General features: G+C 36.6%; 1 protein-coding gene across 1 annotated transcript in view; it reads left to right on the plus strand.

The window, feature by feature from the left end:
• Nucleotides 1–15,133, plus strand: part of DNAI4 (dynein axonemal intermediate chain 4) — a 129,627-nt gene that overhangs the window by 2,907 nt on the left and 111,587 nt on the right. Inside the window, 1 exon segment of the mRNA XM_019919668.3 lies at nucleotides 6,923–7,106. Coding sequence (XP_019775227.1) covers nucleotides 6,923–7,106 — 184 coding nt within the window.

Here is a 15,133-nt window from a genome sequence, read left to right on the forward strand (position 1 = left end):
CTGACTGGGAGCTATGGCTCACTGCCAGCATCACGAGAGTATCATTTTATAGTATATCGTTAGTCCAGGAAAAGATAAAAATTCGAAGTACAGTTTCTACCGAATGCATATCACATTCACACCCCTGTAAAGTCAAAAAATCATAATTTGGGGGTTGGCTGTATTGGACAATCTTCCATTGTGGTAAAAACCACTAGTGTTTCCTTCACTGCTTTTATCTCACTTCTTTGCCCAGTTTCTCTGTTCTTCCTTACGTGTTCATTCATTTCCTTTTGATTTGGGGGGTGGGGAGAGTTTTCATCTGTTCTTGCATGTTACTTTTTCCATTAGGATCCTTAGCATATTAATCATAATTATTTTAAATTCCCAGTCTTGATAATTCCAAAATCTCTGCCATATCTTATTCTGGCTCTAATCCTTGCTTTGTGTCTTCAGACTGTTTTTGCTCTTTGGTATGCCATGTATTTTGTTGAAAGCTGAACATGTTGCATCAGGTAATATGAACTGAGGTAAGTAAGCCCTTAGTGTGAGGATTTATGTTTATCTGTCTAGGAATTAGGCTGTTTGCTGTAGCTATAGGTTTCCAAGACTTCAGTTTCCTCTAGTGTCCTGCTTTTTGTCTCCTCTGGCTTTTTAGGTTTCCCTAGAGCCTCCTTCTTAGAGTCTGAGCCTTACAGTTCTTCCCATTGTAATTCAGTTATACAGGAGCCCTGTTGATGTGGTGGTAAGATATGTGAGGGAGGGGGGAAGGGGGAGGGCAGTGTGCCATAATCCTATGATTAGGTCTTAATCTTTTAGTGGGCCTTTGTCCCTGGGCTGTGACCTTCATAAGTATTGCTCAGAATTTTTCTCTTTAGGTGGAACAAGAAGGTTAGATGGACTTCGAGTAGGTTATTTCCCTCCCCCCACACTGGTTAGGCTCTGGTAAAATGGTTTTCCTTGAGGGCAGGCCTTTGTTAAGGATAACTGAACATTCCAGGTATATTTCAAAATGGTTACTTCCTGTCCCCCTGCTGGAACTATCAGGGAGTTTTACTCTGATCTTCATCCTGAGAGCCTGGTGGAGTGTGTAAAGGTAAAACTTGATAAAAGTGTTGTTGGGGGGAGCTCCCTAAGGCTGGGCCCCCAGCAGTTTTTTCTCTTTTGAATTAGTCTACACTCAGTTTCCAGCAATTAGGCAATTACCCTTTAGGTTTTCCTACCACTTGTTGGCTCTAGTGGCAGTTTCTGCTCCCAGTAAGTTGTGATTCTGTTATTCCTGCATCTCAGTCTTTCAATGTGAGGGTTTGCCTGTAACCTCAATTCTCTGATGGACCTAAGAAGACCCATTGATTTTCAGTTTGCTCAGCCTTTTTCTTGTGAGTACAGGATTGATGTCTTTCATGGCCTTTACACGTCAGACCAGAAACCAGAAGTATCTGTGTTTACTCTTTAACACTTGCAGTCTGTTGTCTCCATTTCTATATGAAAATTACTCAGGTCAATAATGAGTAACCTAAAGGTTTCAAAAGTCACCAAATTCAATGGGCTTTCTCTTTACCTCTCTGCAGCATTTGACAATATCAATCTTCCCCTCCTTAACCCTGAACCAACCCTGAATTGGTTCACTTACTACTGGCAAAGATGCCTTTTTTCTGGTTTTACTTTCTTTCTACCTCCAGTTTCTCTCCTTGGCCCTATTACCTTCTCTTTGTATCTTTAGGTTTTTATTTTGGGACTCAGTTCATTTATTATCATCTCCATGAAAGATTCTCAAATCTGTATCTCCAGTTCTCACTTTTGTTCCCTGAAATTCACTTTCCTCTTGATTTTCAACTGCTACCAAACAGCTCCACCAGGATATCACTCATAATATCTAAACTTGAACATGTCTACAATTTAACTTCTTATTGTGCTTTGGAAATAATGACTAATTTAATCATCGCCTTAACTCTTTGAGGCAGATACTATTATTAACCTTAATTTACATATGAGGAAAGAAACAGATTAAGAAACTTGCTCAAGAACACATAGTCTGTGAGTTATTGGATGAGTTTTGGCATTTAAGTTGATCTCTTTGAGTTTTAAGTTTCTCACTTGTAAAACATGGCAATTAAATATCTCATAATTTATTATAAGAATTGAATTAGGGTGGTGATCGTTTTGTAATGTATGGAAATATTGAATCACAATATTGTGCACCTGGAACTGTAGGTCAATTATACTTCCATTTTAAAAAAATGAAATAAATAAATAAAAGAATTAAATTACAAATATAGTGGAAGTACTTTGAAGTTTAGATTTTAAGTGGCATTGTTATTATCAATTAAGTCCTGTTTGTTCTGTATCTGTGGTTTAAGGGTACTTGGGGTATGTTTTAATCGGGTACATAGACACAGAAATAACTATCATGAAGGAAGAAGGTTTTTTTTTTTTTTTAAATACTCATAGATCCCTAGAATCAGGAGACATGGCATGCTGTACCACATAGTGGGGCCACATGAGGAAGCACCAGTGCTGAGCAGGAGGTAAAACTAGCAAGTGGAAAACATGGGCAAGAAGTTTTATTGTGGTTCCCATGGGGAGAAATGGACAAAGCGGAATAAGCAGGTGTAGGAATAGCTTGTTTGAATAATTTCAAAAGGCTCTGGGCATAGGGACTATCCCTAGTTGTCTGGTTCCTGTCCCTACAGTGATTAGGGCAAGTGGATAGTGACCCAGAGAGTGAGATCTCTTTGAGAGCCTGATGAAGGAGATGGTTGAGGGTATGGACTCTGGATTGGTTGGTTTGCGTATAAAAGGTTTGCTTGTAGGCAAGTCCCTTACTATGTATAAGAATTGATTAGCCCTGGGAGGGGCAGTCCCTCAAGGGTTAGCAAGTTCCTAGATATTAAAACATCAAAATACAGAAAATAAAAAGATATGCTTAATACATGCTGTATTTAGCATTTGTTTTATTTCTACATTTGCCACCCCAGGTTAAGCCTTGATTACTTCTCATCTGGCCTATTTCCATAGCATCTTAACTAATGGTCGTCTTGCTTCTAGTGTGTTCTGAATATAGCTAAATTTTTCTGAAGCATAGTTTTGAGCAGTTAACTCTTATGCTCAAAATCATTCAAAGGCACTCTCATGCTTGTGTAGTAAATTTCAGAGACTTAGCCGGGCCATTTTATTTTTTCAAAGCTTAACTTTGTTTTCCTTCAATTTCCTTCTAATTGAATCATTTAAGATACCCTGTATATACCACATGCTTTCCTACTGTCATCGTTCACAATGATCTTTGCTCAGGGTGCATTTCCTGTCCTGTCCTCATCCCTCCTCACCTGCATGTGCATCAGACACAAGCACACATATACATTCGGGCCCCTGTACTTCTTTTGAATTTGACCTACATTCAAGCCTAACTCAAATGCCATCTTCATGATTTCTCTGCTCACTCCTCTTACCCAAGGTAATCTTTACCACAACTTTCATTTCATCTTACATGTAAGTCTTGAGGCAAATACAATTTTGTACTTGCATTGTAATCATATATATGTTTTATCTCTTATTAGACGGTTAGCTCCTTAGGGCCCATATCTGATTCATATTGTATCTCTGCCAGCATGTAGCCTTATGTACAGTAAGTGTTTTATGAATAACAGTTGGATAAATGAAAGTAATTGATTGGGTTTAGATTGAAATTTTTACCTTAATCTCATTAAACGAAGAAGTGGCTAATACACTTTTTCTTAAGCCATTCCTTCTTTCCTCTTGTGGTTATTTTTTTCATAGTGAGATTTATGTATGTGTAGCATGCTTTTAATGTCATTAGTCTCTTTTTTCATAGAAGTGGTCATCAGGTGCTCATGGTGTTCATTCTACAGGTACCAACTGAATGCCTTATATTTTCCAGCTACTGCCCTGGGTACTGAAGACATAGGAGTGAACAAAATAGATTAGGTCCCTGCTTCAGAAAACTCAGGAATGTACAGCTACATTACCTCTTGTATCATGACTGTTTTTCAGGCAAAACTTTCAAAGTGAATATCTCCTGAAAGTCATCCTATTTATTGCCCACTAATTTGGCTCTTTTGAAAGCATCTGTTTTTTTAACATAGCTAGATGTGCACCATAAATTTCTAACATAATTGGCTACAGGTACTTAGTTCATTTTTTTTTTAAAGTAGTCTGTACTTTCTGAATCTAATTTCCCACTCTGTCAGGCAGAGTACTAAGAGTTGGGGCTATCATGGTAGACATGGTTCCTTCCCATGAAACTTATAGTCTGAAGATTTGGGAGAGCTTATTGATGAGTCTCATAAGATCACAGTAACTACCTAATTGGTAAATGCAACATCATTTGCTAATTCATTTCTATTTGGTCCCTATAGGGAATAAAAGAGATAGAGCTGGTTTATGAGTAAATGTGATATGATTTCATTATGCATCTATTTAGTTTGAGATGTCTAGTAGACATTTAGCTGGAGCTACCCAGTAGACTGGTAAACATTTGAGTATGAAGGTTGAGAGAATGTTTTGAATTGGATGTAATGATTTGGGAATTCATTTGACAATTTTTTATTAAGCAGCTACTGTGTATTGGGTACTATGGTAGGCATTAGGGATACAGCAGGGAACAAAATAACACAAAGTCCCTAGTCTCGTGGAATTTAGATTCTCAGGGTTGGAGGGTTGGGTGGGGAACATCTAATTCATAAGATAAATAAGTAACAGATATGTTAGTAAGAAGTACTGAGGAGAAATATAAAGCAAGGGGATATGAAGTATTTGAGGGGTATTTGTCCTTGACAAGGACAAGGTCAAATGTATGACCATGGGAATAAGCAGATGATATAGTAAAGAGGAAGAATAGAATGGACAGACTGTATTTTGTAGGGATAGTAGGGCAAAGCTCAAGGGAGAAAGAAAATAAGAGTTGAAGGTAATGGTAAAAGAGTGATTCAGTTGATGAATTGTGGATACTGGATTAAATAGTGAAAGAAGAGAAACCTAAAAGGTACTGAGTAATTGGTAGAAAATGGAAGGGTCAGGTAATTAGAGGTCACAAGGAGGGTGAAGAATAGGAGACAGTTATGTTACAGAAACCAATTTGAGAACTCAAATTTAAGAAGAAGGGGGAATTGTCAACTGACGTCAGATGCTACAAAGGTAAGTACTGGAAAGAGTCCTTTGGATCTGACAATTTGAAGGACAAGACTAGGTGATTTTAATGAAAGTAGTCTCTGCAGTAGGAGAGGAGAGGGTGGAATTAGATTGTAGTGAATTATGGAGCATAAGAGGAGTAAGGACATAGACAGGATTATTGACTAATATTTTAAAAAGTGAAGGAGAGATACAGTAATAGATAGTGGAAGACTAGTAATAGATAGGTAAAGGAAGGATTTTTAAGTTGAAGAGATGACTGGAGTACAATTATATGCTGAAGGGAAAAAGATTGGAAACAAGATATAGGAGACCAAGAATTATTGACGGAAGAGTCCCTGAGATGGGAATTCCCTTGCAGTCCAGTGGTTAGGGCTTAGTGCTTTCACTGCTGAGGGCCTGGGTTCCGTCCTTGGGGAACTAAGAGCCCACAAGCTACACGGCATGGCCAAAAAAATTTTTTTTTACAAAGGAAAAGAGTCCCTGAGAAAAGTAGTAACAGACAGGTTTCAGAGCACAGGTAGAAAGGTTAACCTTAGATAAGAAGAGCAACTTTTGAACTGAAAGAGGAGGAAAGAAATAAGGATGGATTAGATGAGTTTGTGGGATATGAAAGAAGAATATAATGAAGGTAGAGAAATTTAAGGAATTCTTACCTCATTGATTAATTTGGTTTCCTTGGAAATGTTGGAGTTAAAGTCGTTTAGAGACTGAAGGAGGGAGGATAGGGTATGATACTTTAAAAGAATGTAAATTTGAAATAGTATGAATGGAATTCATTTAGTCATTTATTTAAAAAATACTAATAGTGCCCACAATATACTGGGTACTGTCCTGTGTGCTAGCGATATAGCAATGAACAAGACAAAGTTCTTGCCCTAAAGATGCTTACATTCTAGTAGAGGAGTAGACAACAAACAGTGTCAGGTAGTACTAAATGCCATGAAGAAAAATAAAATATAAAAAGTAGATTGTTGTCATTTTAAAGTATTTTATTCTTGTCTGACCTTTTATGAGTAGGAAAGTAAAAGTATTGTTTAAAATGTTTTCTTTGGAAACACAATGCCTTTTTATAGTGTAAGGGGTGATCATTCTTATTTTATAGAAGTCTGCAGTACAATCAGAGTACTAGAATGAAAGAATGATTAGGTTTTTGTCTTAAGGAATTTAGAGAATTGATCCAAAAGTGAAATCATATTTTTTCTCCTGGATACAAATATTTTGATTATAATTTCTCTTATTAAGAATTATTATGTAATCGTTCAGGCAGGAACATGATATTCTTTCCCAGGTTTTATTACTCATTCTTCAATCTGCCTGCAAAACTGCGCTCTACACTCATTTGTGCTTACTATGTGTCAGGCATTTCCTAACCATAATATAGAAATTAATACATTTAATCCTCATAATAACCAATGAATTAAGTACTATCTTTATCCTCATCTTACAGATAAGGAAACTGAGACCCAGAGAAATAAGTGTAGACTTTTGATCTGACTGCCTGGGTTCAAATTTCAACTCTAGTAAGAATGTTTCCCTCTAAGCCTCTGTGACTTTATATAAAATAATGTTATAGCAACCTCTTAGAATTATTGTGAGGAAAAAGTGACACAGTGCTTGTAAACATTCTAGAACTATGCTTACACATAATGAGCTCTCAAGTGGCTACTATTTTTTTCTTGTTTATATGTTTAGATTGTTTCCATGTTTCTAAATGAAAATCTACTTTTTTATCATTGGCTAATTTTTCTTCAATCCTGGATCCTCAGTGTTATGTTTTCTTTTCCTGATATAGAAACACTGGCGCACAGTCGAAGAGGTCTATTATCTTTACTGGCCCAGCAAAAGGAGCACAAATGAAAGGAGGATATATTAGTGCAAACCAAAGCAGAATGCCTGGGTCAAAAAACATGGTGATTCTACCTGACCCCAAAACAGTAGAAAAAATGAATATTTCCTCCACAAAGACAGCCATGCGGGTAATATTCTTTATTAATTCATAATACTTTGAGTTTTTTTTTGAAAATGACACTGGGAAGAACTTGACTGAAATGTTAAAGGTAGAAAGTATGCTGCTTTGAAACAATAACTTCTAATACAGGCGTATCTCAGAGATATTGCAGGTTCAGTTCTAGACCACTTGAATAACACAAATATCACAATAAAGTGGGTCACTTGAGTTGTTTTGGCTTCCCAATGCATATAAAAATTATTACATTATACTGTAGTCTCTTAAGAGTACAGTAGCATTATGTTTAAAAATTCCAACGTACGTGACTTAATTAAAAAACTTTACTGCCAAAAAATGCTAACCATCCTCTGAGCCTTCAGCAAGTCATAGTAACATCAAAGATCACTGGTCACAGATTACCATAACAAATATAATAATAATGAAAAAGTTTGAAATATTGCGAGAATTACAAAAATGTGACACAGAGACTCAAAGTGAGCAAATGCTGTTGGAAAAATGGTGTCAATAGACTTGCTGGATGCAGAGTTGTCACAAGCCTTCAATTTGTAAAAAACAGTATCTGTGAAGTGCAATAAAGTGAAGCACAGTAAAATGAGGTATGCCTGTATTGATATATTGATTTTGTTAGAATCTTTGCCATATAACATATCTTACAGCATAATATTGGCAGTTGGCGCCTATAATTCATTATTGGTAGTAAGAACATTAGAGTGGAATGAAGAAAGTCTACTCATGACCTTAAGAATTATTTAGTCAGCTCAGGCTGCTGTAATAAAGTACCATATACTGGGTGGCTTATAAACAAATTTATTTCTTATAGTTCTGGAGTCTGGAAGTCCAAGAGTACGGTGACAAATGGTCAGGTTCTGGTGAGGACCCTCTTCCAGGTTGCAGACCACCAACTTTTATTGTATCCTCACAAGGGGGAAAGAGATTTAGCTAGCTCCCTAGCCTCTTTTTATAAAGACAGTAATCTCATTCATGAGGGCTCTACCTTCATGACCTAATTACCTTTCAAAAGTTTCACCTCCCAATACCATCTCACACTGGGATTAGTGTTCCAGCATATGAATCTGGGGGGTACACAAACATTCAGTCCATAATAATTATATACATATTACGTACACATTATATGCATTACGTGTATGTTATACATATATATTACATAGTATTAACAGCACTATGTAAAAGGTATAATGCATCATGACCAAGTGGGGATAATATATGCAAGATTGTTCCAATATTCAAAAGTCAGTACTTTCCCCCTTATTAGTAGATTGAAAAAGAATCCATGTGATTATCACAACAGATAAAGAAAAAGCATTTGAAAAATTCAATATCCAATGATTATAAAAATTAAAAATAAAATCTTTCAACTAACTTGAAAGAGAAAGGATTTCCTCAGGAGCCATCTGTAAAACCTACAGTTTACATCATACTCAGTGATGAAAGGCTGAATGCTTTTCCCCTAAGATCAGGAACAAGACACGGATGCTCACTTTCATCACTTCTATTCAGCACAGTAGTGGGTGTCCTAGCCAGAGCACTTAGGCAAGTAAAAGAAATACAAGTCATCCAAAGTAGAAAGGAAGAAGTAAAATTATCTCAGTTCACAGATGACATAATCTTATATGTACAAAACCCTAAACATTCCACATTAAAAAAATTGTTAGAACTAATAAATTCAGCAAATTTGCAGGATAGAAAATTGACACACAAAAATCTATTGTTTCTATACACTAGCAATGAATAATTTAAGAAGAAAATCAAGAAAAATAGTTTTGTTTGCAATAGCATCAAAAAGAATGAAATACTTAGAAATAAACTTAACTAAGGAGTTGAAAGATATGTACACTGATAACTATAAAGATTGCTGAAAGAAGACAATAATAAATAGGAACACATCCTTTGTTCATAGACTTAATATTGTTAAGATGTCAATACTATCCAAAGCAATCTACAGCTTCAATGCAATCCCTATCAAAATCCCAGTGACATTTGGGATGGATGATAGGCCATCCTAAAATTCATATGGCCTATCAAGGGAGCCCAAATAGCCAAAACAATCTTGAAAAAGAACAAAGTTGGAGGTCTCACACGTCCTGATTTAAAAACTTATTACATAGCTTCAGTAATCAACACAGTGTAGTACTGGCATAAAGACAGACATATAGGGACTTCTCTGGTGGCGCAGTGGTTAAGAATCCGCCTGCCAGTGCAGGGGACACAGGTTTGATCCCTGGTCTGGGAAGATCCCACATGCCGTGGAGCAACTAAGCCCGTGCACCACAACTACTGAGCCTGCACTCTAGAGCCCGCGAGCCACACTACTGAAGCTTGTGTGCCTAGAGCCACAACAAGAGAAGCCACCGCAATGAGAAGCCCATGCCCACAACGAAGAGTAGCCCCCACTCACCACAACTAGAGAAAGCCTGCACACAGCAATGAAGACCCACCACAGCCAAAAAGAAAGAAAGGAAGGAAGGAAGGAAGAAAGAAAGAAAGAAAGAAAAGAAAGAAAGAAAGAAAGAAAGAAAGAAAGAAAAAGACAGACATAGGTCAATGAAATAATATAGAGCCCAGAAATAATAAGGATATCAAGAAAGGAAGGAAGGAAGGAAGGAAAGAAAGGGAGGAAGGGAGGAAGGGAGAAAAGAAAGAAAAGAAAGAGAAAAAAAGAAAGAAAGAAAGAAAGAAAAGAAAAGAAAAGAAAGAAAAGACAAACATATAGGTCAATGAAATAATATAGAGCCCAGAAATAAACCCTCACAATAAGGATATCGAGACCATGCAATGGTGTCTTTTCAACAAAGGTGTTAAGAGAACTGGATATCTACATGCAAAAGAACGAAGTAGGACTCTTACCTTACACCATTTACAAAAGTAACTCAAAATGTAACAAAAACCTAAAAGTAAGATCTAAAACTATAAAACTCTTAGAAGAAAATATAAGGGAAAAACTTTTTGACATTGGATTTGGCAATGATTTCTTAGATATGATATCAAAAGCATATACAGCAAAAGAGAAAATAGATATATTGGACTACATCAAGCATTAGAAACTTCTGTGCATCAAGGGACACAACAACAGAGTGAAAGGCAGCCCATGGGATGAGGAAAATTATTAGAAAATCATATATCTGATAACAAGTTAATATCTGGAATATATAAAGAACTGCAACGCAACAACAAACAGCCTAATTTTAAAAATTGACAAAGGACTTGAATAAATATTTTTCCAAAGAAGATATACAAATGGCTGACAGCACATGAAAAAATGCTCAACATCACACCAGTAATCATTAGGGAAATGTAGATCAGAACCACAGTAAGATACCAGCTCACACCAATTAGGATGGCCACTATGAAAAAAAACCCAACAATAACAGAAAATAACAAGTACTGATGAGGATATAGAGAAATTAGAACCTTTGTGCACTGTTGGTAGGATTGTAAAATGGTGCAGCTGCTATGAAAACAGTATTATTGTCCCTCAAAAATTTAAAAATAGAATTACCATATCGTCCAGCAATTCCATTTCTTGGTCTGTACCTAAAAGAATTGAAAGCAGAGATTTGAACAAATATTTGTACAACGATTTTCATCGCAGCATTATTTATAGTAGCTAAAAGGTGGAAGCAACCCAAGTTTCCATCAACAGATGAATGAATAAACAAAGTGTATGTGTGTATATACCTTTAAAAAGAAGGAAATTTCAACACATACTACAATATGGATGAACCTTGAAGATATTATACTTAGTGAAATAAACTAGTCACAAAAGGACAAAGACTGTATGACTCGACTTATCTGAGATACCTAGAGTAGTCAAATTCATAGAGACAAAGTAAAATGGTGGTCACCAGGGAAAGAGTAAAGCGGAATTATTGTTTAATGGGTACAATTTGCAGTTTTGTGAGATTTTTGTTTTTGTTTTGCGGTACACGGGCTTCTCACTGTTGTGGCCTCTCCCGCTGCAGAGCACAGCCTCTGGACACGCAGGCTCAGCAGCCGTGGCTCACGGGCCCAGCTGCTCCGCGGCATGTGGGATCTTCCCGGACCGGGGCATGAACCCGTGTCCCCTGCATCGGCAGGCGGACTCTCAACCACTGCGCCACCAGGGAAGCCCTTTCTGAGATTTTTAAAACGAGTTCTGGAGATGGATGGTGGTGGTGACTGCACAGCAGTGTGAAAGTACTTAATGCCATGAACACTTAAATGTGGTTAAGATGAAAAATGTATGCATTTTACCATAATAACCCCCACTGATGAGCTCTACCTGGGTGTGGCACACTGAGAATCCTGGGGCCTTCCCCTGGTCCATGAGATCATGTTCCATGTCAGGAGAGGCAAGCTGAGAAGACCTCAGGCTACTGCCCTATTCCCTCCATGGAGCACTCAACACCTAGAGTGAGGTTGTCACTCATGGAGAAGCTTACCATTGTCTCCACTGTCAACCCCAGAGATCTGGTGCAGAGATATTATCTGGGGAGAGAAGCAAGCTGTACAACAGATAGTTCCTTATATCTTCCATAAGGAACCAGCTTTATTTGCAGCAGAGCATGGAGAAGTTTAAACCTATGAACACCCTCAAAAACAGTGGACATAGTGGTAAAAGGCAATTGCAAGGAAATTAATTGATCTAATGAAGATACACCCTAGACTGTAGGCTACCTAGTTTATAGGGAAACAGGGTATAAGGCAATTCCTCAGCAAGAGAAGCCTTCCTGTAGTGAGAATAAATATTGAACATTGGCATCAGAAACTTCCCTGGAAGGAGCCACAATTTGATTGGATTAGTCTGTAGAGAATTTATGCCCCAGGGCATTGTTGAAAACAATAGAGCAATCAGCTGCCGACTAGTGAAGTTAACAGCTGAGTGTGGTCAGAGTAAGTGTGGAAGAGAGCCCTACCAGTAGCTCTGTCATCGCAGGATGGTTGTGGGCATACCCAAAGCTGCACCTCCCTGAGGAGCAACATTAATGTGTTAACAGGACTGCAGGGTAGGTGTTGGGAGGGGGCATATTAGTTTCCCAGGAGTGCCTTAACAAAGTACCAACAGCTGTATGACTTCAAACAATAGAAATTTATTGTCTCACACTTCTGGAGGCTAAAAGTCTGAAATCAAGGTGTTAGCAGGGGTGTGCAGCTTCTGAATATGCTAGGGAAGTATCTGTTTCTCTCCTAGATTCTGATAACCCCAAACACTCCTTGGCTTGTAGATCCATCACTCTAATCCTCTCTCTGTACATTGTGTTCTCCCCATTATCTTCACAGTATCTTCCCTCTGCCTCTGTTCAAATTTCCCCCTTTTATAAAGACATCAGTCATATTGAATTATGGCTCACCCTAATGATCTCATCTTAACTCAGTTAAATCTGCAAAGACCCTATTTCCATAATCTGAGGTACTGGAGGTTAGGACTTCAACATATCTTCTTTTCAGGGACACTGTTCAACCTGCAATGGGAAAACAGACCTCACTAAAATAATCCAGGTTATCACTAAACAAAATATAAACAAGCAAATAGCAATAACAAGCTCTAGGGAGGAGGGAAGTTCCAGTACCCAGAGTTGCTACAATATATTATCTAAAATCTCTGATTTCCAACAAAAAATTGTGGAACATGTAAAGAAATAGGAAAGTATGACCCATACTCAAGAAAAAAAGCAACAGAAGCTGTCTGTGGGAGGAAGCAAATGTCAAATTTAACAGAGATTTAAAAGAAGCCATTATAAATAGCTTCATGGAATTACAGAAACTATGCTTTAAAGAAGTAAAAGAAGGTATGATCATGTTACATCAAATATCGATAAAGAGACAGAAATTATAAAAAAGAACTGATGGAAATTCTGGAGCTGAAAAGTACAATAATTGAAACTTTAAAAATTCACTAGAGGAGCTCAACAATGGATTTTAACTGACAGAAGCAAGAATTAGCAAACTAGAAGATAGATCAATAGAGATTATTCAAGACAAACACAGAGTGGGAAAAAAAAGAATGAAGAAAAATGAATAGAGCCATCAAACACCATCAAACACACCAACATATGCATAATGGGAGTAACAGAAGAAGAGAGACACAAAAGGAAAGGAAAAAATATTCAAAAAGATAATGGAAAACACCCCAAATTTAATGAAAAACAATATCCTACATATCCAGGAAACTCAGTGAAGTCCAAGAATGAATGAATGCAGACATATTATAGTAAAAATGCTGAAAGTCAAAGACAAGAAGAAAATCTTAAAAGCAGCAGGAGAAAAACAGTGTGTATCATGTACAAAGGAACCTTAATAAGATTAACAGATAAATTTTCATCAGAAACAATGAGGCCAGAAGGCAGAGGAGAACAAATTTGAAGTTGTTAAAGAAAAAGCTCAACCAAGAATGTTGTATCCAGTAAAGCTATTATTCCAAAATGAAGATGAAATAAAGAGTCTCCAAGATAAACAAAAACTGAAAGAATTTATTGCTTGCAGACCCACCTTACGGGAAATACTAAGGGAAGTTCTTCAGCTTGAAAACAAGTAACTTCAGATGGTAATTCATATCCATACAAAGAACATCAGTGAACACAATTATGTAATTACAACAACTATTATATCATGTAATGAATGCAACTATTAGTGCATTTCCTCCTTTTTTCCCTCTTAACTGATTTGAAAAACGATTATATAAAATAACATGTATATAATGTATTATTGGATCTATGACACAGAAATGTAATATATGTGTTATGTATTTGGCAGTAATAGCACACAGGAGGTGGATGGGAACAAAGCTGTAATGTAAGCAAATGATGACAAAATGAAAAGTAATAATTATGGCTCTGTTTTCTTATATTTTGTAACAGTAATACATGTAATTTACATAAAAATAATACTACAGAAGGGGGAAATAGTGAATAGAGCTATATAGGAGTAATATTTCAATATATTTCTGAAACTAAGCTGATATAAATCCAAAGCTAATTTTGACAAGATGTGTATGTTAAACCCTAGAACAACCATCTAGAAAAACCTAAAAAATATAATGAAAAGATCATTAAAAAATTAAAATGCTACCTTAGAAAATATTCACTCAATGCAGAAAAAAGTAATAAAGGATGAATAGAGAACAAAAAAGACATGAGACATATGGAACACATAAAGTAAGATGGGAGATATAAATCCAACTATATTAAGAAAACATTAAATGTAGATAGATTAAACAATCCAAATAAGGGGCATAGATTGTCAGACTGGCTTAATAAACATGATCCAATGATAGGCTGTCTAGAGGAGACACACATTAATTTCAATATTAATTTCAGACCAATATCTCTTATGAATGTGGGTGCAAATATCCTGAACAAAATTCTAGCAAACCAAATCTAACATATAAAAAGAATTATATGCCTGGAGTGCATTAGTCTGCTAAGGCTGCCATAACATAATATCACAGACTGTATGGCCTAAACAGTGTCCTAATCTACTCTTCCTTTAGGGACACTAGTTATATTGGATTAGGACCCACCTTAATGGCCTCATTTTAACTTAATTATCTCTTTAATGTCCCTATCACTAAATACAGTCACATTTAGAGGTACTAGGGGTTAGGGGTTCAACATGTGAATTTTTTGGTGGGGAGAGACAATTCAGCCCATAACAGTTACCAAATGGGATTTATCCCAGGAATGCAAAGTACTTTAACATCTAAAAATCAATGTAATACATCTCATATCAGTAGAATAAAAAGCAATGATCATCTAGATCCAGAAAAAGCACTTTTCAAAATTCAACATCCTTTCATGATAAAAACACTTAATAAACTAGGAGTAGAGGGACTTCCTCAACTTGATAAAGAACACTTATGAAAAATCCACTAATATCAACTCAGTCATGCAACTGGATGCTTTCCTTTTGACATCAGGAACAAGACAAAATTTTCTTGCCACTCTATTCAACATTGTACTGGAGGTTCTAGATAGGGCAATTGGGGGAAGAAAAAGGCAACCAAATTGGAAAGGAAAAGATAAATCTCTATTTGCAGGT

The sequence above is a fragment of the Tursiops truncatus genome, chromosome 1 (genome assembly GCF_011762595.2).
Source record: "Tursiops truncatus isolate mTurTru1 chromosome 1, mTurTru1.mat.Y, whole genome shotgun sequence".
NCBI lineage: Eukaryota > Metazoa > Chordata > Mammalia > Artiodactyla > Delphinidae > Tursiops > Tursiops truncatus.